Source organism: Sus scrofa, unplaced genomic scaffold, assembly GCF_000003025.6.
Source record: "Sus scrofa isolate TJ Tabasco breed Duroc unplaced genomic scaffold, Sscrofa11.1 Contig59, whole genome shotgun sequence".
Classification (NCBI taxonomy): domain Eukaryota; kingdom Metazoa; phylum Chordata; class Mammalia; order Artiodactyla; family Suidae; genus Sus; species Sus scrofa.
The window spans coordinates 2,050,345-2,070,798 of NW_018085257.1; the positions used below are offsets into that span (position 1 = coordinate 2,050,345).

The 20,454-nt window shown below is 37.9% G+C and overlaps 1 protein-coding gene and 1 pseudogene across 1 annotated transcript; both read right to left on the reverse strand.

Annotated features, from left to right (window-relative positions):
• Positions 1–1,808: 1,808 nt before the first annotated feature.
• Positions 1,809–2,396, reverse strand: LOC106509254 (annotated as a pseudogene).
• Positions 2,397–15,741: 13,345 nt separating this feature from the next.
• LOC106509256 (olfactory receptor 1J4-like) lies at positions 15,742–16,869 on the reverse strand. The gene has a single exon (XM_021082262.1). It carries the CDS (start codon positions 16,867–16,869, stop codon positions 15,928–15,930), a length of 942 nt encoding a protein of 313 aa, XP_020937921.1. The 3' UTR covers positions 15,742–15,927.
• Between the last annotated feature and the right edge of the window lie 3,585 nt (positions 16,870–20,454).

The following is a 20,454-nucleotide window of genomic DNA, read 5'->3' on the forward strand; positions in this document are numbered from 1 at the left end:
TTTTATTCTACTTTGCCTTATATCTCATTACCTTCTTTTTATTTTTTAGTAGGTAAAAGGTAACATAGTCAAAACACTACAAATATACTAATCTCAACATTTTTCTGTCCTATTCCCACCCCAACCCCTGTATGTAGTCAGTTTCATTAGTTTCAAATTTGTTCCTTATGTGTTTCTTCTTGCTCAATGGGATGGCACATATATATATTGTTTCCCCTTCTTTTTCACATAGGAAGTAGCATGGTATAGATGCTCTTTTATGCAATGCTTTTTTCCATTTAATAATATATCATGGAAAACCTTCCATATTAATTTATAGGTATCTTTGCCATAATTTTTTCATAGCTGTGAAGTACTCAAATGCATTGTCTCTATAGTTTACTTTTGAAGCCCTAGATTAAATAGCAGTGATGAATGTACTAAATACCAGCTACTTGTATATCTCAAATGGTTAAAATGGTAAATATCATGTTGGGTAGGACATTATAACATAATAAAAAAATAAGGAAAAGCAAGTCAAAATCTCTATTTAGAGCACAGAAAAAATAACAAAATAATAATGAATGATTAAGGAATTAATGGAGGGGATATGGAATAACAAAATATATATCTTATTGATCAAAAAGGATGCAGGAAAATGAGAATAAATATGAAATCAGATGTCTTAAGTAGAAAACATATAGAAATGTAGAAAACAGAAATTCAAATACATTGTGATTATATTGGATGTTAATATATCAGATTTTCCAGAAATACAATGATGGTCAACCTACATAAAAAGAAAAAAACCCTGGAGTTTCCACTGTGGCTCAGCAGTTAACAAACCTGATGGGCATCCAAGAGGATGCAGGTTCAATCCCTGGACTCACTCAGTGGGTTAAGGATCAAGTGTTGCTGTAAGCTGTGGTGTAGGTTGCAGATGTGGCTCTGATCCTGCATTGCTGTGGCTGTGGCATAGGCTGGCATCTACAGTTCCAATTGGACCCCTAGCCTGGGAACCAACATGTGCCATGGGTGTGGCCCTAAAAAGAGAGAAAGACAAAAAAAGACCAAAACCCAACTTTACACTGCAAAGAACTAACACTTTAAAGATATAAGGACATAAGAAATTTTAATTGTGGAAAAGAAATAATGTAAACACTAACTAAAAGAAAGCTGTATATCTAAACTAATATCAGAGGAAGTAAATGAGATGTGAGGGTAGGAGCCATGTATAAAGAGAAATCTCCCCTAAAGTATAAACACAATGATGTGCTGTTCAATGAATAAGAAAAGGCTTCCTATCATAGGAGAGCATTACTTTTCAGGATTATCCAATTTCCGTGGTGTAATTATGCCCATTGTGGCTGATTTCAATCCGCCAGCTTGGTGTCTTTGACTTTGGAGTTGGAAAGAGATGTTCACAATCAGTCTGAAGCCACTGCAAGCCAATTTCAGCACATCTTACAGAGAAGAATCAGTCCACAAGGAGCAGAACATGATGCTAAATCAGTATATTCTCAATAACATAGTATAAAAAATACATAAGAAAAAATGACATATCTAAAAGGATAAAAAGAAAAAACCACAATCATAATTGTGTGACATATTTTGCATATGATTTTTCTCATATATTATAAGATGATGAAAAATCAGAAAAATAAAGTAACATTAACAATGAAAGAAAAAACTGGGCCTACTGACATATTAACACTATGTGTGATTGTTGAATGCATATTTATTTGAAGTTACAGAGTTGACAACAATATGATAATTTTAGAAGATAACCTCACTGTGCTCATGACTACAATGTGAGGATTTAGTGATTGTCACTTCAAGAAGCTAGGCATATTGACAAATATCTCTAAGGACTCTTTTGTGTCTCTGTTCCTGAGGCTGTAGATGAATTGGTTCAGCACAGGAGTGACTATTGCATATACGATGGAAGCAGTTATGAATTGGTCATTGGAGTCCCATGATGAGGAGAAATATAAACACCATCAAGTGTCCTACAGTATAAAGACACGGCAAAGAGATGGAAGCCAGAGGTGGAACAAACATTAAAGAGTCTCCTGGTGGAAAAGACACTCAAAACTGTGGGCCCTGTGTGAATATAGGAGCCCAAGATACTAAAACAAGGCAGGATGAAAAGTGTTCCTCCCACAGGAAAGATGACCAGCTCATTGAGGGAGGTGTCTGAACAGCTCAACTTAAGGAGGGCAAGGAGGTCACAGAAGAAGTGGGGTATGGTATTGTCCACACAGAAGGACAATTGGACCAAGAGGAGGGTGTGCAACAGGGCATGGATACAACAGAGGAACCAGGACCCAGATATTAATGAGACACACAGTTCCTGCCTCATGATGGTGCTGTAGTGGAGAGACTGACAAAATAGTCACATACCTGTCATAAGCCATCACTGTGAGAAGGAAATTATCAGGAAAACAAAAAGTGTGAAAAAAATATATCTTGGAAATGCAACCTGCATAGGGAATGGATTGTTGCTGAGTCTGCATGTTCACCAGCATCTTTGGAATGGTGACATTTGAAATGGAGACATCTGTGAAGGCCAAGAGATGAGGAAGGAGTACATGGGTTTATGGAGGTGAGGGTCCAACCTGATGAGGAGGATGATGAGCAGGTGGTCAGGTATATGACCAGGAACAGGGCAAAGAACATGCCCTGCTGCTCTGGCCAGATGGGGGAGCCCCAGGAGAAAGAACTGAGACACACTGCCCTTGTTCTCCCTACTCATGCTGTTCTTGCATCAGCTGGGAGTTGGCAAAGTGGGAAATGTCAATGGACATGCCATAAGATTATAGTCATGTCCTCTGTTCTATGAAAAGTCTTAATTTTTGCTACTCTCCCTTTATTTCTTTTAATTGTTGGTGAATGCATCAGTCTTTCCAATTCTGGCTCCAACAATACATCAAACCCTCACATTGATGAAGTCTTTTCCCAAAGAAGCCAATGGACATTCATTCTTTATTCAATAAAAAATTAAGGAACAACTGCTTTGTCCCATATTGAGTACACAGGAGTCAACAGAACTGAGAAGGCTCTGGGTTCAAGTTTGCAACTTTTCATCCTGCCAGGCTCAAATCTCTGTAATTTGCTCTGATGAAAATGGGAAAAAAGGTAAGAGGTGTCAATTATTCCTTTCCTCTTAAAAAGGATATGAAACTCCTTACATTTGAAGAGAGTTACTGAAACTCTGTCATGGGCTTTGAATATAGTTCGCTGCAGCCTACAGGTTTTGAGTCACTTAAAATCCCCTATTTTGAAAATGTCCAATCCAGACTTGCAATCCAATGTCAATAGTTCCAGGCACTGTTTCAAGTGTTATACACACACTTTTCAAATTAAATCTTCACAGTGGTCCAAATAAATATTCCTTTCTTGTCTTTTTGTCTTTTTAGAGCCTCACCAGTCACATATGAAACTTCCCAGGCTAGGGATTGAATCAGAGCTGTAGCTGCCAGCCTATGCCATGGCCACAGCAATTTGGGATCCAAGCCAAATGTGTGACCCACACCAGAGCTCACAGCAATGCCAGATCCATAATGTATTGAGCAGGGCCATCGATTGAACCCACGACTTCATGGAAACTAGTTGGATTCATTAACCATGAATGGAACTCCTTAACCACTGAGCCATGACGGGAACTACCCAAATAAATATTATTTTACACATTTTAACCATAACAAAACAGAAGTATACTTTATATAAATGTGCAAAGATACACACAAGTAACTGCAACAGGTGGAATCACAGCACAGAAAACCATCAAATGTAGGTTACTAACCTAATACTGCATTGCAAAGATAAGCACTTGGGACTTTGCTAAAAATAAACAATAGAATCTTAACTGAATGTTGTAGCTTTGGAAGGCAAGAAGCCAAGACATGGAAGCAAACTTAATGTCTTTCAACAGATAAATGATAAAGGTGATGTGGTACACATGTTTAATAGAATAGCACTCAACCCTATAAAGAATGAAATAATGCCACCTGTAGCAACATGGATGTAGCTAGAGATTATCATACTAAATGAAGTAAACCAGACAGAAAAAAAATGTCATGTGATATTGCTCATATGTGGTATCTAAAAAAATGATACAATTGAATTTATACACAAAACAGAAAAAGACTCACAGACATAGAAACAAACTTATAGTTACCCAAAGGAGAAAGGGGGAGGTACAAATTAGGAGTTTGGCATTAACATAACACACTGCTATATATGAAATAGAGTAGCTAACAAGTACCAACTGCATAAAATGTGGAAATAAACTGAATATTTTATAATAACATAAAAGGAAGAACAAACTGATATATATATATAGTATATAACATTTTAAATTGAAATCACTTTGTTCTACGCTTGAAACTAACACATCATTGTAAGTTAACTATACTTGAAATTAATTAATTCATGTATCAATTAAAATTTAATCATCAATGTCCAATAGATGACCATAATAAGACTTAAATTTAAATATATATACTTTAAAAATCTGTAAAAAGTGAAATGTAATAATAATATAACACATTAAAAAAACAAAATTTAAGCACACTTACTTATATACACAAAGGCATTTGATGCTTTGAAGACCACAATTTGAATGTGCATTGTGGGTAATGTCATATTTAGGCTTATGAAAAAATAAATGGACAAGAAGGGAAAGAGATTGATTCAATAACAATGACCATTTATTTTGGGGGGGTTAATTTTTATTTATTTATTTATTTATTTATTTACTTATTTATTTATTTATGTTCATTGTTATTTCCCAATATAATTTTTTTCCACTGTACATTATAGTGAGTCACATACAGATACATGTATACATTGTTTTTTTTTAATAATGTTTTTTATTTTTTCCATTATAGTTGGTATACCATGTTTGGTCAATTTTCTACTGCACAGCAAAGGTGACACAGTCACACATACATGTACACATTCTTTTTTTCTCATATTATCATGCTCCATCACAAGTCACAAAACATAGTTCCTGAGGCTATACAGCAGGATCACATTGCTTACCCATTCCAAAAGCAAAAGTTTACATATATTAACTCCAAATTCCCAGTCGCTGCCACTCTCTCCCCCTTCCCCTTGACAACCACAAGTCTGTTCTCCAAGTCCATGATATTCTTTGTTGTGGAAAGGTTCATTTGTGCCAGATATTAGATTACAGATATGAGTGATATCATATGGTATTTTTCTTTCTCTTTCTGACTTACTTCACTTAGTATGAGAGTCTCTAGTTCCATCCATGCTGCTGTAAATGACATTATTTTGTTCTTTTTATGGCTGAGTAGTATTCCACTGTGTATACATATAAAACATCTTCTTAATACAATCATCTGTTGATGGACATTTAGGTTGTATCGTGTCTTGGCTACTGTGAATTGTGCTGCAATGAACATGCAGGTGCATGTCTTTTTCAAGGAAAGTTTTGTTGGGATATATGCCCAAGAGTGGGATTGCTGAGTCATATGGTAATTCTATGTATTAGTTTTCTAAGGTAGCTCCATACTGTTCCCCACAGTGGTTGTACCAGCTTCCATTCCCACCAACAGTGCTAGAGGTTTCCCCCATCTCCACACCTGCTCCAGGATTTGTTATTTGTGGACTTATTAACGATGGCCATTCTGATGGGTGTGAGATGGTACCTCGGAAGATTTGATTAGCATTTCTCTAATAATCAGTGACGTCAAGCATTGTTTCAAGTTCTTGTTGGCCATCTATATATCTTCTTTGGAGAAATGTCTATTCAGGTCTTTTGCCCAGGTTTCTATTGGGTTGCTGGCTTTTTTGCTGTTGAGTTGTATCAGTTGCTTACGTATTTTTGAGATTAAGCCTTTGTCAGTTACATCATTTGAAACTATTTCTCCCATTCTGTAAGTTGTCTTTTTGTGTCCTTTTTGGTTTTCTTTGCTGTGCAAAAGCTTCTCAGTTTGATTAGGTCCCATGGGTTTATTTTTGCTTTTATTTCTGTTGCTTTGGGAAACTCACCTGAGAAAACATTTGTAAGGTTGGTGCAGAGAATATTTTGCCTATGTTCTCTTATAGGAGTTTCATGATGTCTTGTATTTCATTTAAGTCTTTAAGAAATTTTGTTTATTTTTGCATATTGTGTGAAGGTAAATAAAAATGACCATGCAATGGACAGTTAGGAAAAGTGCTAGAGACAAGGGTGACCAAGATAAATTCCTAAGGATTTTCTAACAAGGGGAGTGAGTGGAATAAGAACATGGTTAGGTGAATTTCACTTTTTTTCTCTCAAAAAAGTTATATTTTTTGAAAAGTATCCCCAGAGCCAATGTCATATCTCTGTTTCTCAGGCTACAGATGAAAGGATTCAGTATGGGGGTGACCAGTGTGCAAAGCACAAAAGCAATGAGATACTTGTCATGGGACTGGCCTGATGAGGAGGAAAGGTACATGGCCATAATTGCTCCATAGAATAGAGATCCCACAGAGAGGTGGGTGCCACAGCTGGACAAGGCTTTGAAAATCCCTTTAGTTGAGGGGACACTCAGGATGGAGTCCCCAATGGGCCACAGTAGACCAGGATGTCACTCAATGGAAAAATGACAGCTGCAGCTCCAGAAGTGAATACAACCAGCTCATTAAGAGAGGTGTCTCAGCAGGACAGCTTACGCAGGACAACAAGGTCACAGAAGAAGTGGGGGATGATGTTGTCAGCACAGAAGGACAGTTAAGCCGGGAGGAGGGTTTGGGTCAGGGTATCGGCATAAAACAGGAGCCAGAATCCAGACAGCAGATAAATACACCTCTTCCCTCATGATGATGGCATATTACAGAGGGTGACAAATAGCCACATATCTGTAATAGGCCATCAATGCAAGGAGAAGGTTAATACCAACAAAAAATAATAAAATATATGTCTATGTTATATACCCTGCATAGGAGATGGATTGATCCTGAGTCTGCATGTTTATCAGCATCTTAGAGACAGTGACAGATGAAAAGGAGACATCCATGAGGGCCAGGTGGCTGAGGAAGAAGTACATGGGGGTGTGGAAGTGGGGTCCAGCCTGATGAGCAGGATGATGAACAGGTTCCCCAGCACTGTGGTCAGGTACATGCCCAGGAATGGGGCAAAGAAGACCCCTGATGTTCTGGCCAGATGGGGAGCCCCAGGAGGAGGAACTCAGACATGCCACCCTGGTTCTCCCTCCTCATGCTCCTCTCCTGTCTTCTGGGGAAGAAGTTGAGTGGGAAATATCAGAGACATTGAAGTTCCAGTTGTGGCCACAATGCTACATCCCTCACTTTCTCATGGAGAAAAAGAATAAATGACTGCATTTCTTTCATGACCTAGTGTTGCCAAAGCAAGTGACACAACCTCAACATTCGCCATGATTACTTTAAATGAAAACCAGCAAGTTCATTTTTTTTCTTTTTATCAACCATGTTTGTGACACTAAGCTACTAATTGGACCTAGAGGGATAAATATGACATACAGGACCTCTTCGCTCAGGAGACTAATCCTCGAGGGCACACCTGACCATGGACTAACTAAATGAATCTGAAGATAGATTCCCTGATTGATTTTGGTCCCACCATTTTCTCACTGTAGACTTGGGGTGCTAAATCTCTATTGGCCTCATGTTGTCCCTCTGTAACTTGAGGATGCCAATGTCACACCTTCACAGAGTTAACAAAAAAGATTTTATGCCATTAGGCATTAATACCAAAGAACACTTTACTGCATAAAATAAACACCATAAATTGCATGCATTATTTTTGAGAGTATTTGTATACCATCCACAAACTATCAAGTTCAAGAATTTAATAATACAGTATTATCAGGTGGTCAGCATAAAGCACTAAGAAGTCGACCTAAAATTCATGTTAACTTGTCTGAGTCTCACACTCCTCAGGTGAGTTTCTGAGCTCATATCCTATCACTGTGCTAAGTTCCCCACTTGAACTTGTCTTAATGCATATTTATCTTCTTGCCAAGAAATAAACCTTATTTCAGGGCATGTATCTCCATCTATCTCCATCTACAACTGATCCTCCAAGGTGGTTGAAATCTGGATATTCATGTTTAGGAAGACACTTGAGATCTGAGATGGGGTCTGAGAGATACTGAAGAATTGGGGTGTCTCTTAGAAGTCAGTGACCAGACTGACCAGCACTATTTCCCAATATTGATCTGTACACTGATAATAATGGAAACTTAATGAACACAATGACAGACAAATACATTTTTCCATGATAGCCTCACAGAACTTTTCAAGAGTCCTAGAAGCGATGCTATTAAAACGTCACTTTTGGGAGTTCCCATTGTAGTTCAGTGGATTAAGAATCAGGATCGCATCCATGAAGATACTGGTTTGAACCTTGGCCTCAGAGGGCTAAGATTACAGTGATGCCTTCAGCTCTGGTGTAGATTGCAGACAGGGCTTGGATCTGGCATTGCTGTGGATGTGGTGTAGGCCAGCAGCTGCAGCTCTTTTTTGAACCCTAGCCTGGGAACTGCCATATGCCACAGGTGCAGCCCTAAAAAAATGAAAAAATTGAAAAAAATATAAAACTGTACTATCGACATACTCAGAAGGAGTAGGAAATGAGCATGACCATAGACTTAGTAACAGCTGAAGTCAAGTTTCTTTCTCACACTTTTAGATATATACTGGAAACTTTCCTTCTGTGACTCTACTATTCCTCCCAATCTTTAGTTAGACAAATAGGCAGGACCTTAAGAAGAAATATTGGGGGATTTAAAGGAGTCCTACTGCTCAGATAACTGTACACACTCATACTTGCAGACCTTGAGTTTGTCAATGGTTTTCATATGCCTTCAATTGCATTAAGTCCAACATCCTTTATTTCTGGCCAGGAAGTATAAAACAGTGTTTTTCCCTGTATTTTACCAAGGGGAGTAGTGAAATCACTTAAAGCATCTCACATAATTATTGCATAGTGGAAGCTTGTCTAAAACATTGATTTTCGGATCATTTTTCACTACAAACCACCCACTCGTTTCTTTTTATGGGGAGTAGAGAGCCTAAGGTGAAATGTTAAAAGTGAAGAAGTTAATGTTAAAATATGCCTGGCAGAGGAATCTGACATTAACACTGAGTAGGAATCTGTCAACAGACAAAACTTTAGGCATCACACTTCCTGATTGCAAACTATAATTCAAATCTTTAGAACTCTATACAGTATGTTACTGACATAAAAACAGACATATAAAAATAATGAAACAGAATATAGAGCCCAGAGAGAATCTCTCACATATATGATCAACTGATCTTTGACAATAGAGCTAAAAACACACAATGGAGAAAGATGAGTCTCTTCAAAAAATGGTACTGGGAAGCTGGATATCCACACACAAAAAAATGAAAGTGAATCCCCAACAGTGAAAACAATGGTCTGTGCCATCCTGTCCTGGGGAATTAAATTGGCAACAATGTGGTCATAAGCGAGTGCATCCCACAGTTCACAGCCAGGTTCCAACAACATGGATGGATCCAGCAGCTATTACGCTTTGTGAAATAAGGCAAAGAGACAAAGGTATATATCATGGTATCTCACTTATATCTGGAGTCAAAAAATCAAAAAACAAATCAACAAATCCAAATGAAAACAGACTCATATACATACAGAGAAGAAACCAGTGTTTGTTAGAGGGAACAGTGTTTGGGGGAGAGGGATGAAATAGGTGATGTGGATGAAGAGGAACAAAAGAAACCATCATGATTGAATATACACCATAAATAATATGATTAATAATACTGTAAAAGCATATAGAGACAGTTATTGGATTCAAAATTGTGATTATTTTAAATCTATGAAAATTACAAATCATCACATAATATACCTGAAATTAACATAATATTATTTCCAAACAATATTTCCAACAGCACCTGGATGGGGGCTTGAACCTGGACACTCACATTAAAAGTTTGATGCTCTACGGTCTGAGCTACACAGTTCCTGCAAATTATAATTCAATGAAGAAGGTAGTAAAAAAGCTTAGTGCTGGAATTGTCCTCAAACAATCATTCATAATGCTGAATATTTTTATGAACTTTTGGGTCCTAGGCTAAGGGCTTTACCCATGTTTCCTAGTTAATACCAAACATCAGCCTTATATATATTTTTTTTCAAAAAATCACAAAATTTTCATTAGGAATTTGTGTTCTTCAGAGATCCATTTGTGGTTCAGTGGATTATGAACCCTGGCTAGTATCCCCAGCCTTGTTCATTGGGTTAACTTTCCAGCATTGCCACAGATTATATTGTAGTCCACAGATGAGGCTAGGATCCCTTGCTAGTGTCACTTTAGTGTAGGCTGGTAGCTACAGTTTCCATTCTACCTCTAGCCGAGGAACTTCTTTATGCCACAGATGTGGCCCTAAAAAGAAAAAAAAATCCAATTACTAGTGATTTTATCCTTTATCAATTGCTTAAGGTGGTGTTTGCCAGGTTCTCTACAGTAACTTACCATTTTAACCTTTGTAATAAACTAAGTATCATTTGGTTGCTATTTTGAGACTATATAACCAATACACCTTTCTTAATACAACTTCATCCACTGTATCTAACATCCATTGATGACCCCTATATTGAATGTACTATAGTAAAGGTGGTGGCCACATGGTGATTTTCTAATTTGATCATTACCTCTATGTTTATTAGTTGTATTCTCTAAAGGAAGGAAATTCCTCTTACTCCACATTCTTTTTTTATTGACTTATTTATAACATTATGGACTCACGAGTTCTTATTTATTCTCTGAGTTGTAACCCATTACTAATATTATTCATTTTGAAGCTCTAATTATTCCAGATTTGGCCAGTGGGAGCCCCATCAAGCTGGCTCCTGTGTCCCCATGATTCACTGAGTAATTTCCATTTTCAAGCTCAGCAAAATTTCCCTGGCCTTGACATGTCCGCCCCAGCCCTAGAACAAGCCATTTTTCTGGGTAACATTGGTTTCCCTTAGAGGAGACTAATATTCATGCACATTTGGCATTATGTGTGTTTGTTCATTACAAGAATTCTAAGTCATCTCAGAGAATATAGCCAGGAAACATATATAGAAAAATCACAGTATGTATAAACTAGAAGCAAGAAAACTAAAGAGATGCTTATCCTTAGCAGATGAGTCAGGAGTGGGAAAGAAAGAATGGGGGATGGGAACCGGACAGATGTTGATGTATAATTTCAAACTGTTAACACACATTACAACACATGAGTTCAAGCCTGTAGCTTCAATTCTAGTTTGAACCAAAGAGTTCTTTCTAGCCTTTCTTTTTCCATGTACATAGCACCTTTCCCCAATTCAGGGGTTATTCTCTTTTCCAGGACAAGGGTACTTATTTACTAAATCTTTGACTATATGTAATTTCAGAATCTTAAATGCAAACCACTGTTAATGATGAACAAACTTCAGCTCAAAAAATTTGCTTACCAAAAAATGTGCTTACCATTTTTAGTTGCTGTGAGAGTAGTGTATAGAGAAAATTCAGTGTTCAAAAACAACTTAATTACTTTATTTTCCCATTAGTCTGATTATGTTATTAATTGAAACAGAGCTATGCTAATTTTTTGTTCTGTTCTATATTTTTAATTTCCATCACCTTCTTTTTATTTTTTATTAGGTAAAAGAGAACACAGTGAAAACTATACAAATAAATGGACTCATCTCCCCATCTTTTCTATCCAATTCCCACCCCATGCCCTATAGGTAAGCAATCTAATTAGTTTCAAATTGATTCCTCATGTGTTACTTCTTCTCAATGGGAAGATACAGGTATATATTATTTTCCCTTCTTTCTCACATAAAAAGTAGTATGCTATACATGCTCTTTTATGCATTGCTTTTTTTCCATTTAATATAACTTGGAAATCCTTCCATATTGATTCATAGCTATATTTGCCATTATTTTTTCATAGCTGTGAAGTACTCAAATGCATTGATATTCCATAGTTTTGAAGCCCTAGAAGAAAATAGCAGTGATGAATGTATTAAATGCCACCTAAATGTATACCTCAAATGGTTAAAATGGCAAATTTCATGTTGTGTAGTACATTATACCACAAAAAAAAATTAAGAAAAAGCAAGTCATAATCTCTACATAAATCACAGAGAAGAAGAATAAAATAATAATAATAAATGATAAGTTAATGTTGAGGATATAGAGTGACAAATTATAAAGGGAAGCAAGAATAAATACAAAATCAGATGTCTCAATTAGAAAACATATAGAAACATGGAAAACATAAATTCAAATACATTCTGAAACTTTCCACAGAAAAGAAAATCATGGACTTGGAGAACAGACTTGTGGTTGCCTGGGGGGAGGAGGAGGGAGTAGGAGGAATTGGGAGCTTGGGGTTAAGGGATGTAAACTATTTCTTTTAGAATTGATTAACAATGAGATCTTGCTGTGTAGCAGTGAGAACTATGTCTAGATATTTACAATGCAGCACAATGGGAGAAAAAATTTATGTACACATGTATGTGTAACTGGGTTCCCATGCTGTACAGTGTGGGAAAAAAGTGTGGTGGGGAAATAACAATAAAAAATAAACTAAAAAAAAAATCAAATACATTCTGATTATATGAGATGTTAATAGATCAAATTCTTCAGAAATACAATGATTGTCAACTTACATAAAAAGAGCAAAACCCAAGTTTACACAGCAAATAACTAACACTTTCCAGATATATGGACATAAGAAAGTTTAAACTGTTGTGGAAAAGAAATACATGTAAACACTAACTAAAAGAAAGTTGGTATATCTAAACACATATCAGAGGAAGTAAATGAGATGTGAGGGTAGGAGACATGCTGAAGAGAAATCACCCTTCAACTATAAATGCAGTGGTGTTCTCTTGAGTGAATAAGAAAAGGCTCCCTGTCATAGGAGAGGATGATGTTGTAGCATTTGCCAATTTCCATAGTGTTTTTAATCCCATCATGGCTAACTTCAGTTCACCAGCAAGGTGTCATTGACTTTGGAGTTAAAAAGAGATGTTCCCAACCAGCTTGAAGCCAATGCAAGCCAATTTCAGTACATCTTATTGAAAGGAACCACTCTACAAGGAGCAGAACATGATGCTGAGTTGGTATGTTCTCAATAACAATGCATAAAAATATTTAAGCAGAAACTTACATATCTAAAAGGAGAGAAAGATAAAACCCCTATCATAATTATGTGACATATTTTGTATAGGATTTTTCACATATAGTTAGATGAAGAAGAAGAAAAAATTAAAGATCAAGAATATTTAACAATGCAAGTCACAGACTGGAACTTATTGACATATTATCACTATATATGATGGCTGAATGCATTTCATTTAAATTTACAGAGTTGCCAAACTTGTGATAATTTTAGGAGATAATCTTATGGTGCTTATGGCTACAACATGAGGATTTACTGATTGTCACTTCAAGAAGTTAGCCCTATTGACAAATATTTCTAAGGCCTGTTTTATATTTCTGTTCCTGAGGCTGTAGATGAAGGGGTTCAGCATGGGAGTAACTACTGCATACACAACAGAAGCAGTTATGTCTTTGTCATTGGAGTCCCAAGATGAGGAGAACAAGAAAACACTAGCAAGGGTCCTGTAGTATAAACACCACAAAGAGATGAAAGATACAGGTGGAACAAACTTTAAAGAGTCTCTTGGTGGAAGAGACCCACAGAACTTGTCCCAATATGAATATATGAGCCCAAGATGCTAAACAATGGCAGGAAGAAAAGTGTTCCTTCCACAGTAAAGATGACAAGCTCATTGAGGGAGGGTCTGAATAGCTCAACTTCAGGAGGGCAGTGAGGTCATAGGAGAAGTGGAAGATGGTTTTGTCAGCACAGAAAGACAGTTGGACAAAGGTGAGACTGTGCAACAGGGTGTGGATACAACAGAGGAACAAGGACCCAGCTACTAAAAACACATACAATTCCTGCCTCATGATGGTGCTGTAGTGGAGAGGCTTACAAATGTTCACTTACATGTCATAAGCCATCACTGTGAGAAGGAAATTGTCAAGGCTCCAATAATATATCAATCACTCACATTAAGCAAGTCTTTTTCCAAATAAACCAATGGACTTTCATTCTTCATTCAATAAATAGTTATTGAACAACTGCTTTGTCCCATATTGAGTACAAAAGTGTCAAAAAGAACTGAGAAGTCTCTCTGTTCAAGTTCATATCTTTATATCAAGCAAGGGTCAAACCTCTGTAATTTGCTAAGATGAAAATGGGAAAAGGGCACAAAGTAAGAGGCACATCTTAAAAAGGATATGAAGCTCCTTACATTTGAAGAGAATTATTGAAGCTATGTCATGGGCTTTCAGTGTAATTTGCTTCACCCTACCTGTTTTGAGTCCCTTAGAATCCCCTGTTATAAAAAATGTCCAATCCAAGCATCCAAGTCAATATTGATAACTTGAGGCACTCTTCCAAGGGTTTAAAACACACTTTATTTTTTTTTCTTTTTTGTCTTTCGTCTTGTCCTTTTAGCAACACACCCACAGGATGTGGAGGTTCCCTGGCTAGGTGTCTAATAAGAGCTATTGCTATAGGCCTATGCCTGAGCCACAACAATGCCAGATCTGAGCCACATCCAGGACCTACACCACAGCTCATGGCAATGCTGGACCCTTAACCCACTGAGTGAGGCCAGGGATCAAACCTGCAACCTCATGGCTCCTAGTCAGATTCATTTCCACTGTGCCATGATGGGAACTCCTATATTCACTTTCAAATTAAATCTTTCCAGTAGCTCAAACAAATATTCTTATGAACATTTTAAACGTAAGAAAACAAAACTAAACATTATTTAAATGTGCAAAGATACACACAATTAAGTGCAACAGGTAGAATCACTACATAGAAAATGATCAGTTATACTTTTATTAACTTGATACTGCATTGAAAAGGTAAACATTTTGGAGTTTCCTAAAAGTAAACAATACAATCATAACTGAATGTTTGTAGATTTGGAAGCCAAGAAGCCGAGACATGGAAGCAACATTAATATCCTACAACAGATAAATGATAGAGAAGTGGTACATGTATTTAATAGAATAGGCACTCAGTCAAATAAAGAATGAAATAATGCCATTTGTGGCCACATGGATGGGGCTAGAGATTATCATAGTAAATGAAGTAAACTAGACAGAAAAAAAAAACATACATCATATCATACTGCTTATATTTGGTATCTAAGAAAAAATGATCCAAATGAACTTATACACAAAACAGTATTAGACACACAGACATAGAAAACAAGCTTACTGTTACCAAAAGGGGAAAGGGCAGAGGTACAACTCAGGGACTTGGGGTTTACTTATACACACTTCTATGCGTAAAATAGGTACTAACAGGTACCAATTGTATAGAATGTGGAACTATACTCAATATTTTCTAATAATATATAAGGGAAAAAACTGAAAAATATATGTAGTATATAACATATTTAAAACTGAAATCACTTCGCTCTACACTTACAACTAACACAACATTGTTTGGCAAATACACTTCAAATTAATAAATTAATGAAGTAAATACTTGAAAACTAAGGACAAATAGATGATCATAAGAATGCTTAAATATATATATACTTTAAAAAGCTGTAAAATAGCCAAAAGTAATAATAATATAACACACTAAAAAAACAAAATTTAAACACACTTACATAAATACACAAAGGTGTTTGATGATTTGAAGATGAAAATTTGAATGTGTCTGATGGGTAATGACATATTTAGGGTTATGGAGGAATAAAGGGACAATCAATGTGACCTAAGTGAGAGAGATTGATCAAATAACAATGAAAATTTTAAGGACAGTGAGGAAAAATGCTAGACACATGGGTGCTCAAAACACAGTTTTTAAGGAAAGGGTAGTGAATGAAGTAAGAATGTGATTAGGTGATTTTCACTTGACAAAAATGTGGATATTTCTGAAAAGAATCCCAAGAGCCAATGTCATGTCTCTGTTCCTCAGGCTGTAGATGAAAGGGTTCAGCATGGGGGTGACCACTGTGTACATCACAGAAGCTATGATGTCCTTATCATGGGACTGGCCTGATGAGGAGGAAAGGTACAGGGCAATCATTGTTCCATAGAACATAGACACTACAGAGAGGTGGGAGCCACAGGTGGACCAGGCTTTGCAGAGCCTTTTAGTAGAGGGGACCCTCAGGAGGGAGAACCCAATACGACCACAAGAGACCAGGATGCCACTCAATGGAAAAATAACAACAGCAGACCCTGCAGTGAATATGACCAGCTCACTGAGAGAGGTGTCTGAGCAGGACAGCTTAAGCAGGGCATCAAGGTCACAGAAGAAATGGGGGATGATGTTGTCAGCACAGAAGGACAGTTGAGCCAGGAGAAGAGTGTGGGTCAGGGCATAGGCACAGGAGAGGAGCCAGGATCCAGCCAACAGACACAGACACAGCTCCTCCCTCATAATTATTGTGTAGTGTAGAGGGTGACAAATGGCCACATACCTGTCATAGGCCATCACTACAAGAAGAAAGTTATCTGTGCAGCCAAAAAATATGAAAAAGTATGTTTGTGTTAAACACCCTGCATAGGGAATGGATTGATCCTGAGTCTGCATGTCCATCAGCATCTTAGGGACAGTGACTGAGGAAAAGGAGACATCCGTGAGGGCCAAGTGGCTGAGGAAGAAGTACATGGGGGTGTGGAGGTGAGGGTCCAGCCTGATGAGCAGGATGATGAGTAGGTTACCCAGCACCGTGGTCAGGTACATGCCCAGGAACAGGGCAAAGTACAAGCCCTGCTGCTCTGGCACAATGGGGAGCCCCAGGAGTTGGAAGTTGGACATGCTGCTCTGGTTCTCTCTCTTCATGCTCCTCTCCTGTCTGCTGGGGAAGGAGGTGAGTGGGAAATGTCAGAGACATTGAATTCAGGATTTTGGCCACCACACTTGGTCTCTCAGCTTCTAGTGGAGAACAAGGATAAATGTCTTCATTTCTTTTATCACCTAGTGTTGCCAAAGCAAGTGACACACCTTCCATATTCACCATGATTCCTTTTGAGGAAAACCAGGAAATTCATTTTTTTTTTGTAATCAACCATGTTTCTGACACTAATCTTCTAATTGAATATAGAAGGGTATATACAACAAAGAGGACATCTCTCATGAGACTATCCCTCAAACACACACCAGACCAAGGACTAACTATGATGGGAAGTTGAAGCCACGTTCTCTGTTATGATTATGGTCCTACCACTTTCTCACTCTAGGACTTGGGATGCTAAATCACTCTTGGCCTCATGTTGTCCCTGGATAATGTGAGGATGCAAACATCACAATTTCAGAGAGGTTAAAAAAAGGATTCTAATTCATTAGGCATTAATATCTAAGAACACGTTCCTGCATAAAATAACACCAAAATTGCATACATTATTTTTATGAGAGAATCTGTACAGCCCCACCAAAAGTATCAAGTTCAGGAATTTAATAAAATAGTATTATGAGGTGGTCACCTTAACGCACCAAGAAGCTGACCTAAAACTTATGTTAAGTTATCTGAGCTCTTACACACTTCAGGTGAATTTCTGAGCTCATATCATATCACTGGGGTAATTTCCATACTCGAACTTGTCTTATGCATTTTTACCTTCTTGCCAAGAAATAATCCTTACTTCAGTGCATGGACCTCCATCTATTTCCATTTACATCTGATCCTCCAAGTTGGCACAGATCTGGATATTCATCATTAGGAAGACACCTGATATCTATGATGGGGTCTGAGAGCTGAGAGATCCTGAAGGATTTAGGGTGTCTCTTAGAAGTCAGTTTCCTGATTGACCAGCACTATTTCCAAATATTGATCTTCACACTTAAAATGAACACAATGGTAGACAAATACATTTTTCAATCATTGCCTCACTGAACTTTTCAAGAGTCCTAGGAGGGAGGTGCTATTAAAATTCACCATTTAGAGTTCTCACTGTAGCTCAGTGGGTTAAGAACCCAAATCATATCAATGAGGATACTGGTTTGAACCCTTGCCTCATTTAGTGGGCTAGGAATACAGCATTGCCATGAGCTCTGGTGTAGGTTGCAGAGAGGGCTAGATCTGGTGTGGCTGTGGCTGTGGTGTAGACCAGCAGCTTCAGCTCTGATTCAAGCCCTAGCCCGGGAACTGCCATATGCAGACTTAAAAAATTTAAAAAATACAAAACTTACCTATCAACATACTCAGAAGGAGTAGGAAATGACCATGATAATAGAGTTAGTAACAGCTCTAGTCACATTTCTCTCTGATGCTTTTAAATACATACTGGAAACTTTGATCCTATGACTCTATTCTTCCTCCCTCTCTTTAGTTAGGCAAATAGGCAAGACCTTAAGAAGTATTTTGGGATTTGAAGAAGCCCTTCTCCTGAGATAACTGCCCAAACTCATAATCCTGCCAACCTTTAGTTTGCCTATGGTTTTCATGTGGCTTCAAGATCATTCAAACTATCACTGTTTATTTCTGTCTGGGGGGCAGAGAACAGTGTTTTTTTCCTTTCATTTTACAAAAAGGAGTAGTTAAATCACTTAACCATTCTCACATAGATTGCATAGTGGAAGCTGGTCTCAAACATTGATATTTACCATCATTTTTCACTACAGACAATCCACCCAATTCTTTTTATGGGGGGATAGAGAGGCAAAGGTGAAATGTTAAAAGTGAAAAGGTAAATGTTAAAATATGCCTTGGAGAGGAAATTGACATTAACACTATATAAGAATCTGTCAGCAGATGCTTGTTCCAGACCAAGGAGTTGCTTGGGGTTGTTAACTGACTCAGTTCACAGGGTATAAGGAGGGAACAGGCACTTGACCCTCCTGCCAAGCACAGGCTTCTCACTGAAAACTGCAGGGTCAGACTTAGCCCAGGATCTCACAGATATCCTGCAGGAGAACAAGAGCTCCTAATGACACCCAGGAGCTGCAATGTGAACAGAAGGGAAAAATACATGGGTTGTACATTGATTCCATCAGCCCAGTGTGTCAAGAGGTGGATGAGAAACTGCTCAATAGTGAAGAGGAGACAGTATGTGACCTAGAGGTGGTGCACTGAGACAGATCTTATGGATGGGCTTTATTTTCCTGTTTTCATACAAAAAAAAAATTTCCCCTGCTCAATTAGGACATGGAGAGTCATGGTATTGGGTCTCCATGAGGCTACAATTTGCTAAGGGCTTATGATATGCCTTGCTTTTTAAGCACCCTACGGACAAGATCTGTCAGCAATTAGCATGATCCCATGTAAGAGCACTGGATGCTGAGAATCACCTCAGCCAAACCCGAGGCAACTAAGCTATTAATTGTGGAAAGGATAAAGTCTGAGTGTCAAAGAATGTGATTCCAGATGTGAGTCTTTCATTTCTAAATGGATTGAACAAAATAGAAGCCAAGTGTCAAAAATATTGGGCTTCCAAGGGCCCTGCTGGAGGAATCAAATCACAGAAAAATGTTTGCCAATAACTCTGAAATTTATGTTTCCTATGGAGGTGACTCTGTAGCTTTCAGTTTCAGGCAGGTGGAGAGTAAATAAATGTGAGATATCACATACTCATTCTCACACACACAGAGATATTTATCTCTTCTGTGTGAATAAAGTCAAGGTGTGGGTTTGTTACACAAAAGAACTAATATACTATTACAGACACATACTTGCTAAATGGATGTTCATAGATTCCTCTGCCTTATATGCTCACTAGGTAAATACAGAGTGTGAGTAAGCTTCACACAAATCTTTGCAAACTCTCAAGCAAAATACACATGTACAACACAGCAACACACTCAGAACTGTCAAGCATCCTAGACCCAAGGCATTGTCTTTACAAGAAGTCCTTCATATTGGGATCACAAGCAGTGCACAATCTCTTACACATGACATACAAGCAGCAGATACAAGTGGAATAAGCACACACTGAGGAAATGTCCAGGCTACCCTGACCTCTGTATATCCTAGTGTGTCATTCAGTGTGTTTGTCAGTTATAACAACACAAATACATACAACTTCTCTGATAGTCACATTTACACACAGACAAACATGCATGACTGGGGATGTTTCTAGGCTCTTGAGCTATACCTGGGCTCTGAGTTCAAACACCTTCTGCATCATTCTGTTACCTGAATCCTCACTTTCTGTCCAGAAGACCCAGAATCCAATGAAAGAGAGCAAACTTTGGTGGCCTGAGGACCATACAGACTCTCTTGTCAGTTCTCCAGCTTCAAAATGATGCACAAGGTGATCTCCTTCTCTCCATCATAAAGAGACCCCACAGGGAATCTACCTCAGTCCCTGACTAGAGAAGCAGTCCACTGGGGCAACTGCCCAACTCCCTCCTAGCCTCTCATGAAGGAGGATGATTAGGGTCCACAGGGGCTGAGCTGCATCTGGTTTCACAGGAGAACATGTCCCTGAT

Bases quoted from the DNA above. Each gene is read 5' to 3' on its own strand.
- LOC106509256 (XM_021082262.1), bottom strand. From the start codon at position 16,869: ATGAAGAGAGAGAACCAGAGCAGCATGTCCAACTTCCAACTCCTGGGG.